The 12,183-nt window shown below is 40.8% G+C and overlaps 1 protein-coding gene across 4 annotated transcripts in view; it reads left to right on the top strand.

Annotated features, from left to right (window-relative positions):
- The window catches only part of UPRT (uracil phosphoribosyltransferase homolog), an 84,245-nt gene continuing 72,062 nt past the window's right edge, over nucleotides 1-12,183 (top strand). For 2 of the 4 annotated variants that reach the window (XR_006710982.1, XM_045472154.1), the window contains exon 1: nucleotides 18-556. Coding sequence is in view for 3 of the 4 variants with exons in the window: in XM_045472154.1 (XP_045328110.1) it covers nucleotides 180-556 (377 nt within the window). In the remaining variant the exon portion in view is untranslated. Of the gene's footprint in view, nucleotides 557-12,183 lie in introns of all 4 variants that reach the window. The other 2 variants (XM_045472153.1, XM_045472155.1) reach the window with 2 other exon arrangements.

Below are 12,183 nucleotides of genomic sequence, written 5' to 3' on the forward strand. Positions count from 1 at the left end.
GGCGGAGCAGGGACGTAGCCCGCCTAAGGGAACCTACGGAGGCCTAGGGGTGAGAAGGCTGACCCGGGTTAGGAGTTTGAAAGTGTCACGGGGAATAGTGGAGCAAGTGAGCATCGGCCCCTTCTCTCTGCTCTCCTTTATCCTTAGGGGTCGGTAGCTGTCGGCCCAGGGCCTGGTGTATGGCCATGGACTTACGGGGTTCGGACTCCGTGCCCGGTCAAAACCATGAAGTAAATTCTGTCTTTACCCCAAGCTCCGAGCCGCTGCGACCTGGCGGCCGGATCTCAGATCAAGCCGGGGGAAACAGCGCTTCTGAGGCCAAGCCGACTCTCCCTACAGGGCAAGCTCATTCTAGTGAACCCGCTGAACGGGACCCTCAGGCGTGCAGCACAGCCAGCCTCAACTCAGAGAGCAAAGGTGGCGTTGGCAACTGTGACGCACCAGCCGGTGAATCCCTCCTAGGGAACTACGAACTCTCCCAGCAGATCGGGACGCAGCTTAAACTGCTGCCGATGAATGATCAGATCCGGGAGCTGCAGACCATCATCCGGGACAAGTGAGCCGAGATCAGAAGGGAAAGGGAAGTGGAAGGTCTCTCGAGGCGAGGGAGGAGGGGACAGGGATTGGAAGTAAAAGGGCTAAGGGTTAATGTTTTTGGCCTTCGGAAACTAGTGTGTGATTAGTACCGGGCGGGGTGTCACGTGATTCAGGCCTCCTACTGCCTTCTCTAGTCCCAGGGTTTAACAGCGCTTTGAATAGGGAGGAATCCTTTTAAGTAGCCCCTGGGTGGCGCAGTCGGTTAAGCGTCCGACTTCAGCCAGGTCACGATCTCGCGGTCCCTGAGTTCGCGCCCCGCGTCGGGCTCTGGGCTGATGCCTCAGACCCTGGAGCCTGTTTCCGATTCTGTGTCTCCCTCTCTCTCTGCCCCTCCCCTGTTCATGCTCTGTCTCTCTCTGTCCCAAAAATAAATAAACGTTGGAAAAAAGAAAATTTAAGTAGCCCCTGATTCCCTCTTTGTCTCTTCTGAGCGAGTACTAATCCTTAACCATTCCTGGCTGGTAAAGGCGCCAATGCTATCAGTCCAGTACTCGTCTATAACCCAGAAATGGTTGTGACCCACAACCTCAGGCTACTGCAAATCACCTCAGGCTCACAAATATAAATAAAGCAATTCAAAGGAAATTCCGTTGTGCTCAACAAGTTCTCTGACCGTTTACTGTTTTCTATCGCAAATAATGTCATTTTGTCTAAGGTCTTTTAGTCTTGGATTTTAGGTTTTGTTGGTCCCGTGGAAGCTTATTCAGCTCTTATCAGGATTGATTTTTGTAAAGTTACAGAACCTCAAATGTTTCCTGTATAGTTAATGGAGCAAAGGGAACCTAAAGGAATCTTTGGCGCCCCCTCCTAATCCCACAAACCAAGAAAGCCAAGAAATTAATGTTAAAATGCTATCTTAAGGAGATCTCAAAACTCATGTTGTAAATGGGGGTTTTCAAGGGAAATATGTACCATGATTAACTACAGCTGGTTTCTATATTGGCCGTAACTTTAAATGAGTAGCTACAGCATGTCAAAGCACTCATTTTTCAGTGGGTGCCTTGATCTTTAAAAATGGCTACTGAGTCGGGGCGCCTGGGTGGCTCGGTGGGTTAAGCATCCGACTTCGGCTCAGGTCATGATCTCACGGTCCGTGAGTTCGAGCCCCGCGTTGGGCTCTGTGCTGACGGCTCAGAGCCTGGAGCCCGTTTCGGATTCTGTGTCTCCCTCTTTCTCTGACCCTCCCCCGTTCATGCTCTGTCTCTCTCTGTCTCAAAAATAAATAAACGTTAAAAAAAAATTAAAAAAAAAATGGCTACTGAGTCAAGATACCATTCTCCAAATCAGACTATAGTAACTTTTTCTTCATACTGTTGTTAATAGGCTCCCAATTTGTTTCCCTGCCTTCAGTTTTTCTGCCTTCCATATACTTCCACACATTGCTGAACAATCTTAATATACAGCTTTGATTAGGTAACTGCCCTACTCAGCAGACTTCCTTGGCTTTTTAGAGCCTATCAAATTAAGTCCAGGATCCTGACCTTGACATTAAGTCCCCTGTTTATGGTTCCTAGGAACTATTCTGAAACATCCCTGATTCTTCTCTCCTCTGAAATTCTCTTTACTCCTCTGCATTTTCAGATCCTACGTACTCTTCAAAGTCAAACCCAGCATTAAAGTCCACCTCTGCCAAGAAACTTTCCTTTAATCATTCTTCCCTGCTGATCATCCCTGGCTTTTAAATGCAAGATTCACCTTCTCTTTTGTATATTGTTATTTGTGTATCAATCTTGTCTTACCTATTAGATTTTAAGTTCCTTGAGGGCAGAAATTGTGTCTTTTACATTTTTACATCTTTTACATTACTTTCTGACCATGCCTTGCAAATAATAGATGCTCAATCACTAAAAGTTCTTTCTAGCTCTTAAAATTATATTTATGAAACTATACTATTTGACTGTTTTTAATGAATCAATATTGAACACTAGTGTCCTGTGATCTAATAGATGGAAGTAGTGATCTTAAAAAGTCGGAGGCATAGGTTTGATAGTTGTGGTAGGGGAAGCTGAAATAAAACTCAACAGTAGAACAAAGAAAATAGGATGGTGATTCTTGTTGCTGTAGATAAGGAGTTAATGACCTCGAGTCTTGGACACCACTGCACTTGTAGATGGGCTTCAGGGTCTTGGTGAACCGTTTGAAATTATCTGGGAAATACTGTTCATTATGTACATTTTTATTGGTTGTTTTTTAAATAATATCTTTATTGAGATATAATTTGCATACCATATAATACACCACTTAAATTGTACAACTGAGTGGTTTTTAAGTATGCTCATAGCTATGCAACCATCACCACAATCAATTGTAGAACATTTTCATTACTTCAATAAGGAAGCCTGTACATGTGAGCAGTCACTCCTCATTTCCCCTCAAGCCACCCAACAGCTAATCTAGATAGCCACTAATACACATTTTGTCTCTGTTAAGTTGCCTATTCTGAACATTTCATATAAATGGAGTCATACAACATATGGTCTTTTGTGTGACTGGTTTCTTTCATTTAGCATAATGTTTTCAAGTTTCATCCACATTATATCAGTACACCATTCCTTTTTTGGCTGAATGTTATTCCACTGTATTGATATACTACATTTTATTTATCTGTTCATCAGATGATGGATGTTTGGGTGGTTTCTACTCTTTGGCTATTATGAATAATGCTACTACTAACATTTGCATATGTGCCTTTTTTTATGGGCTGAGAATTCCTCAACTTTCATTAGATTTTGCAAAGGGGTCTTCATGACAATGTAAAGGGGAACCATTGCTATAGGAGTTGGAAAAGGCATGAAGGTCAGAATTCATATAGGACAGTATCAATACTTGATTTTACTGCATTGCTCAGAATATCGTGGCTTGTATAGTAAACCTGAGTGTAAGTGAAATCTTTTTTCTTTTGTGAGTTTGGAAAGAGACAGCTGGATCCAAAGTGATTTTAGGCAAGATGTTTAGCATCTCTGTGCTTCAACTTTACCATTTGTAAAATGAGGATGTTGGTAATATCTCATGGAGCTCCTGGGATGCCTACAACCAGATATTATCTGAACACTTGTTATAAACTGTGAAGGGCTGTGAGCATTAAAGGCATTTCATGCCTTCGTGTTTCGATTTGTGCATAGTTCTAATTGCATTCATAAGAGCTGGTTTCTTGATCTTTCAGAAGACAGTAAAAGGAATTTTAACTCCGCATAGAACTCACATTCTTATTTTCAAAAGCAACACTGAGAGATCTTAGATCCTAGATAATTTGTATAGTATGTAGAAAGACTCACTAAAATTCTTGATAACTAATTTAGGCTGGAGACAGTGTTTTAGTTTTGTTTTTGTTAATCGAATCTGTTAACAAAATTTGGCATCCCCTCACACAAATAAGACCTGTTTCATCCCCTCTAGGGGGCCAGTTTAGGGTGCCTGTGGTAAGAGAAGCTATATTTACTTAGGTTAATTTATGGAAGTTGCCATCAGTTATCAGATCCTGTTTTCCTCAGAGTTTATGCTCTTCTCTGTTTTGATGTGACATCATGTATGTGCACTATGGAGCTGTCTGATAATAAAGGCGATCGGAGTACTTGATATTCCTTTATTGGTCCTTGTCCTTAGTATCTATCTATTGAAGGGATTGCTTTCTGAATTTGGCATGGAGAAGTGGAGGTTGAGCCAGCAGGACTGCATGTTGTAAATATATAAAGCAAGCAAGGTTGAGAACATTAGACTGATCTAAAGTGTCTTTACTTTTTTTTTTAATGTGCAGTATTTGCAATATAATATGTTGGTTGTATTATTGAATTTCAAGTAAATGGTTTTTCTCTCTGTGAGAGTGCAGTAATCTAAACATCGAAAGAGTAGATTACTCAGTCACATATGGGACACTGGTGAACTTGAGAAGAGAAATTAGTTCTTCATTTTTAGTTTTTGTTGTTGTTGCAGTGGATTAAACCACACATCCCTCTTTCTGCCTCCTTTATATACTAAACCCAGCAAAATCTCAGTGTAATGTACTTTTCCCTTGAACATTGTTCATGACCTCATTGTTAAAGCAATGCAGTGTATAAAGGATCATTTCCCCTCCCAGTTTTGTTCTTTTGTCTCCCAAAACATTAAAGTAAAGCTGTTTCATGAGCTGTTGAATGTTTCCTTATACTTGTTGTTGGAAGGGCTTTGCCATGGCCTCAGCAGACAACTTGGATGAAAAGTGAGCTTTCTCAGAGAATTTTATTTTAGTCTGTGAAATATCACTAAAGAAGGAGCCAAATCAGCCTTGTGACTGTATTTTTTTCGTCACCTGGAGTGGAGACAACTTCAGGATGCATGAACATCCTGTTCAGCCCTATTGTGAATGCACCCTAGTGTGATTTAGTCCTCTGACTAGGTGATGTAATGTTCTTAACTAAGGCTGTGTGTCTGAATTGCCTGGTGAATCTTTTTTTGCCCCCCAAAAAAGTTTTTGGTGTCTACCCTTAGGGTGGTCTTCAATGGAACTTGAGCACCTGTAGCTTTACAAACACCACAGGTGTTGTGCCCAGTCTGGGCCACTGCCCCTGGGAGAATGGCCATTCTCCCTTGCATGGTGATTTGCCTGGCTTCTGATATGGGGTATTTACTAGGGATTCCACACACCAAACAGAGCCAACTTTAGAGAGCCTGGCCTGGTGTCACCCAGAGACTGGAGGAATCTCAGGTATTTTCCCTTTAACTTATACAAAACCAAAATGCTAACCACAGAAAAAGCTATGACCTGCAAGTTGTTTAAAACATGGACATGGTTTTGGTTTTACATGTGAATTTTCTAACTGGCCTTTAGGCCAGGAGGGGAGAAGTCATCTCTTTAAACTATGCATACCCCTGTTACAATATTTATTTTGCATATCCTGGTAATGGCTCACCAACTAGTTGGTAGGTATTCCAGGGATGCAGAAAGAAGATCTGGCTTGGCACAGTATCTGACACAGAAGGGATTGATATCTTGCCTGGCACAGTACCTGACACAGAAGGGAATTGATATTCAATCATTATAAAAATAAACTTCTGAATGACTGAGGCCTGGGTTCTAAGGGAAAATGATAATTTATCTTCGTTTCTACCTGATTTTGAATGTTTACGTTAAACTCTGCTTTGAGATGCAAGTATATATTGACACTATTTTTTTTTACAGTATTTTTTTATGAAGTTTATTGTCAAATTGGTTTCCATACAACACCCAGTGCTCATCCCAAAAGGTGCCCTCCTCAATACCCATCACCCACCCTCCCCTCCCTCCCACCCCCCATCAGCCCTCAGTTCTCAGTTTTTAAGAGTCTCTAATGCTTTGGCTCTCTCCCACTCTAACCTCTTTTTTTTTTCCTTCCCTCCCCCATGGGTTTCTGTTAAGTTGCTCAGGATCCACATAAGAGTGAAACGATATGGTATGTGTCTTTCTCTGTATGGCTTATTTCATTAAGCATCACACTCTCCAGTTCCATCCACGTTGCTACAAAAGGCCGTATTTCATTCTTTCTCATTGCCACGTAGTATTCCATTGTGTATATAAACCACAATTTCTTTATCCATTCATCAGTTGATGGACATTTAGGCTCTTTCCATAATTTGGCTATTGTTGAGAGTGCTGCTATAAACATTGGGGTACAAGTGCCCCTATGCATCAGTACTCCTGTATCCCTTGGGTAAATTCCTAGCAGTGCTACTGCTGGGTCATAGGGTAGGTCTATTTTTAATTTTCTGAGGAACCTCCACACTGCTTTCCAGAGCGGCTGCACCAGTTTGCATTCCCACCAACAGTGCAAGAGGGTTCCCGTTTCTCCACATCCTCTCCAGCATCTATAGTCTCCTGATTTGTTCATTTTGGCCACTCTGACTGGCGTGAGGTGATATCTGAGCGTGGTTTTGATTTGTATTTCCCTGATAAGGAGCGATGTTGAGCATCTTTTCATGTGCCTGTTGGCCATCCGGATGTCTTCTCTAGAGAAGTGTCTATTCATGTTTTCTGCCCATTTCTTCACTGGGTTATTTGTTTTTCGGGTGTGGAGTTTTGTGAGCTCTTTATAGATTTTGGATACTAGCCCTTTGTCCGATGTGTCATTTGCAAATATCTTTTCCCATTCCGTTGGTTGCCTTTTAGTTTTGTTGGTTGTGTCCTTTGAGTGCAGAAGCTTTTTATCTTCATAAGGTCCCGGTAGTTCATTTTTGCTTTTAATTCCCTTGCCTTTGGGGATGTGTCGAGTAAGAGATTGCTACGGCTGAGGTCAGAGAGGTCTTTTCCTGCTTTCTCCTCTAGTGTTTTGATGGTTTCCTGTCTCACATTCAGGTCCTGTATCCATTTTGAGTTTATTTTTGTGAATGGTGTGAGAAAGTGGTCTAGTTTCAACCTTCTGCATGTTGCTGTCCAGTTCTCCCAGCACCATTTGTTAGAGGGACTTTTTTCCATTGGATGTTCTTTCCTGCTTTGTCAAAGATGAGTTGGCCATACGTTTGTGGGTCTAGTTCTGAGGTTTCTATTCTATTCCATTGGTCCATGTGTCTGTTTTTGTGCCAATCCCATGCTGTCTTGATGATGACAGCTTTGTAGTAGAGGCTAAAGTCTGGGATTGTGATGCCTCGTGCTTTGGTCTTCTTCTTCAAAATTCCTTTGGCTATTCGGGGCCTTTTGTGGTTCCATATGAATTTTAGGATTGCTTGTTCTAGTTTCGAGAAGAATGCTGGTGCAATTTTGCTTGGGATTGCATTGAATGTGTAGATAGCTTTGGGTAGTATTGACATTTTGACAATATTTATTCTTCCAACCCAGGCGCATGGAATGTTTTTCCATTTCTTTATATCTTCTTCAGTTTCCTTCATAAGCTTTCTATAGTTTTCAGCATACAGATCTTATACGTCTTTGGTTAGATTTATTCCTAGGTATTTTATGCTTCTTGGTGCAATTGTGAATGGGATCAGTTTCGTTATTTGTCTTTCTGTTGCTTCATTGTTAGTGTATAAGAATGCAACTGACTTCTGTACATTGATTTTGTATCCTGCAACTTTGCTAAATTCATGTATCAGTTCTAGCAGACTTCTGGTGGAGTCTATCGGATTTTCCATGTATAATATCATGTCATCTGCAAAAAGTGAAAGCTTAACTTCCTCTTTGCCAATTTTGATGCCTTTGATTTCCTTTTGTTGTCTGATTGCTGATGCTAGCACTTCCAACACTATGTTCAACAACAGCGGTGAGAGTGGACATCCCTGTCGTGTTCCTGATCTCAGGGAAAAAGCTCTCAGTTTTTCCCCATTGAGGATGATGTTAGCTGTTGGCTTTTCATAAATGGCTTTTATGATTTTTTTTTTTATTATATGAAATTTATTGTCAAATGGGTTTCCATACAATACTCAGTGCTCATCCCAAAAGGTGCCCTCCTCAATACCCATCACCCACCCTCTCCTCCCTCCCACCCCCCATCAACCCTCAGTTTGTTCTCAGTTTTTAACAGTCTCTTATGCTTTGGCTCTCTCCCACTCTAACCTCTTTTTTTTCTTCTTTTTTCCTCCCCCTCCCCCATGGGTTCCTGTTACGTTTCTCAGGATCCACATAAGAGTGAAACCATATGGTATCTGTCTTTCTCTGTACGGCTTATTTCACTTAGCATCACACTCTCCAGTTCCATCCACGTTGCTACAAAAGGCCATATTTCATTTTTTCTCATTGCCACGTAGTATTCCATTGTGTATATAAACCACAATTTCTTTATCCATTCATCAGTTGATGGACATTTAGGCTCTTTCCATAATTTGGCTATTGTTGAGAGTGCTGCTATGAACATTGGGGTACAAGTGCCCCTATGCATCAGTACTCCTGTATCCCTTGGGTAAATTCCTAGCAGTGCTACTGCTGGGTCATAGGGTAGGTCTATTTTTAATTTTCTGAGGAACCTCCACACTGCTTTCCAGAGCAGCTGCACCAGTTTGCATTCCCACCAACAGTGCAAGAGGGTTCCCGTTTCTCCACATCCTCTCCAGCATCTATAGTCTCCTGATTTGTTCATTTTGGCCACTCTGACTGGCGTGAGGTGATATCTGAGCATGGTTTTGATTTGTATTTCCCTGATAAGGAGCGATGTTGAGCATCTTTTCATGTGCCTGTTGGCCATCCGGATGTCTTCTCTAGAGAAGTGTCTATTCATGTTTTCTGCCCATTTCTTCACTGGGTTATTTGTTTTTCGGGTGTGGAGTTTGGTGAGCTCTTTATAGATTTTGGATACTAGCCCTTTGTCCGATATGTCATTTGCAAATATCTTTTCCCATTCCGTTGGTTGCCTTTTAGTTTTGTTGGTTGTTTCCTTTGCTGTGCAGAAGCTTTTTATCTTCATAAGGTCCCAGTAATTCACTTTTGCTTTTAATTCCCTTGCCTTTGGGGATGTGTCGAGTAAGAGATAGCTACGGCTGAGGTCAGAGAGGTCTTTTCCTGCTTTCTCCTCTAAGGTTTTGATGGTTTCCTGTCTCACATTCAGGTCATTTATCCATTTTGAGTTTATTTTTGTGAATGGTGTGAGAAAGTGGTCTAGTTTCAACCTTCTGCATGTTGCTGTCCAGTTCTCCCAGCACCATTTGTTAAAGAGGCTGTCTTTTTTCCATTGGATGTTCTTTCCTGCTTTGTCAAAGATGAGTTGGCCATACGTTTGTGGGTCTAGTTCTGGGGTTTCTATTCTATTCCATTGGTCTGTGTGTCTGTTTTTGTGCCAATACCATGGTGTCTTGATGATGACAGCTTTGTAGTAGAGGCTAAAGTCTGGGATTGTGATGCCTCGTGCTTTGGTCTTCTTCTTCAGAATTCCTTTGGCTATTCGGGGCCTTTTGTGGTTCCATATGAATTTTAGGATTGCTTGTTCTAGTTTCGAGAAGAATGCTGGTGCAATTTTGATTGGGATTGCATTGAATGTGTAGGTAGCTTTGGGTAGTATTGACATTTTGACAATATTTATTTTTCCAATCCATGAGCAGGGAATGTCTTTCCATTTCTTTAAATCTTCTTCAATTACCGTCATAAGCTTTCTATAGTTTTCAGCATACAGATCCCTTACATCTTTGGTTAGATTTATTCCTAGGTATTTTATGCTTCTTGGTGCAATTGTGAATGGGATCAGTTTCTTTATTTGTCTTTCTGTTGCTTCATTGTTAGTGTATAAGAATGCAACTGATTTCTGTACATTGATTTTGTATCCTGCAACTTTGCTGAGATCATGTATCAATTCTAGCAGACTTTTGGTGGAGTCTATCGGATTTTCCATGTATAATATCATGTCATCTGCAAAAAGCGAAAGCTTGATTTCATCTTTGCCAATTTTGATGCCTTTGATTTCCTTTTGTTGTCTGATTGCTGATGCTAGAACTTCCAGCACTATGTTAAACAACAGCGGTGAGAGTGGGCATCCCTGTCGTGTTCCTGATCTCAGGGAAAAAGCTCTCAGTTTTTCCCCATTGAGGATGATGTTAGCTGTGGGCTTTTCATAAATGGCTTTTATGATCTTTAAGTATGTTCCTTCTATCCCGACTTTCTCAAGGGTTTTTATTAAGAAATGGTGCTGGATTTTGTCAAAGGCCTTTTCTGCATCGATTGACAGGATCATATGGTTCTTATCTTTTGTTTTGTTAATGTGATGTATCACGTTGATTGATTTGCGAATGTTGAACCAGCCCTGCATCCCAGGAATGAATCCCACTTGATCATGGTGAATAATTCTTTTTATGTGCCATTGAATTCGATTTGCTAGTATCTTATTGAGAATTTTTGCATCCATATTCATCAGGGATATTGGCCTGTAGTTCTCCTTTTTTATTAGGAATCAAAGGAATACTGGCTTCATAGAATGAGTCTGCAAGTTTTCCTTCCCTTTCTATTTCTTGGAATAGCTTGAGAAGGATAGGTATTATCTCTGCTTTAAACGTCTGGTAGAACTCCCCTGGGAAGCCATCTGGTCCTGGACTCTTATTTGTTGGGAGATTTTTGATAACCGATTCAATTTCTTCGCTGGTTATGGGTCTGTTCAAGCTTTCTATTTCCTCCTGATTGAGTTTTGGAAGAGTGTGGGTGTGCAGGAATTTGTCCATTTCTTCCAGGTTGTCCAATTTGTTGGCATATAATTTTTCATAGTATTCCCTGATAATTGTTTGTATCTCTGAGGGATTGGTTGTAATAATTCCATTTTCATTCCTGATTTTATCTACATGGGTCATCTCCCTTTTCTTTTCGAGAAGCCTGGCTAGAGGTTTGTCAATTTTGTTTATTTTTTCAAAAAACCAACTCTTGGTTTCGTTGATCTGCTCTACAGTTTTTTTAGACTCTATATTGTTTATTTCTGCTCTGATCTTTATTATTTCTCTTCTTCTGCTGGGTTTGGGGTGTCTTTGCTGTTCTGCTTCTATTTCCTTTAGGTGTGCTGTCAGCTTTTGTATTTGGGATTTTTCTTGTTTCTTGAGATAGGCCTGGATTGCAATGTATTTTCCTCTCAGGACTGCCTTCGCCGCGTCCCAAAGCGTTTGGATTGTTGTATTTTCATTTTCGTTTGTTTCCATATATTTTTTAATTTCTTCTCTAATTGCCTGGTTGACCCACTCATTCGTTAGTAGGCTGTTCTTTAACCTCCATGCTTTTGGAGGTTTTCCAGACTTTTTTCTGTGGTTGATTTCCAGCTTCATAGCATTGTGGTCTGAAAGTATGCATGGTATAATTTCAATTCTGGTAAACTTATGAAGGGCTGTTTTGTGACCCAGTATATGATCTATCTTGGAGAATGTTCCATGTGCACTCGAGAAGAAAGTATATTCTGTTGCTTTGGGATGCAGAGTTCTAAATATATCTGTCAAGTCCATCTGATCCAATGTCTCATTCAGGGCCCTTGTTTCTTTACTGACCGTATGTCTAGATGATCTATCCATTTCTGTAAGTGGGGTGTTAAAGTCCCCTGCAATTACCACATTCTTATCAATAAGGTTGCTTATGTTTATGAGTAGTTGTTTTATATATTTGGGGGCTCCGGTATTCGGCGCATAGACATTTAAAATTGTTAGCTCTTCCTGATGAATAGACCTGTAACTATTATATAATGTCCTTCTTCATCTCTTGTTACAGCCTTTAATTTAAAGTCTAGTTTGTCTGATATAAGTATGGCTACTCCAGCTTTCTTTTGGCTTCCAGTAGCATGATAAATAGTTCTCCATCCCCTCACTCTCAATCTAAAGGTGTCCTCAGGTCTAAAATGAGTCTCTTGTAGACAGCAAATAGATGGGTCTTGTTTTTTTATCCATTCTGATACCCTATGTCTTTTGGTTGGTGCATTTAATCCATTTACATTCAGTGTTAGTATAGAAAGATACAGGTTTAGAGTCATTGTGATGTCTGTATGTTTTATGCTTGTTGTGTTGTCTCTGGTACTTTGTCTCACAGGGTCTCCCTTAGGATCTCTTGTAGGGCTGGTTTAGTGGCGAAAATTCCTTCAGTTTTTGTTTGTTTGGGAAGACCTTTATCTCTCCTTCTATTCTAAATGACAGACTTGCTGGATAAAGGATTCTCGGCTGCATATTTTTTCTGTCTAGCACACTGAAAATCTCGTGCCA

The sequence above is a fragment of the Leopardus geoffroyi genome, chromosome X, assembly GCF_018350155.1.
Source record: "Leopardus geoffroyi isolate Oge1 chromosome X, O.geoffroyi_Oge1_pat1.0, whole genome shotgun sequence".
Lineage (NCBI taxonomy): Eukaryota > Metazoa > Chordata > Mammalia > Carnivora > Felidae > Leopardus > Leopardus geoffroyi.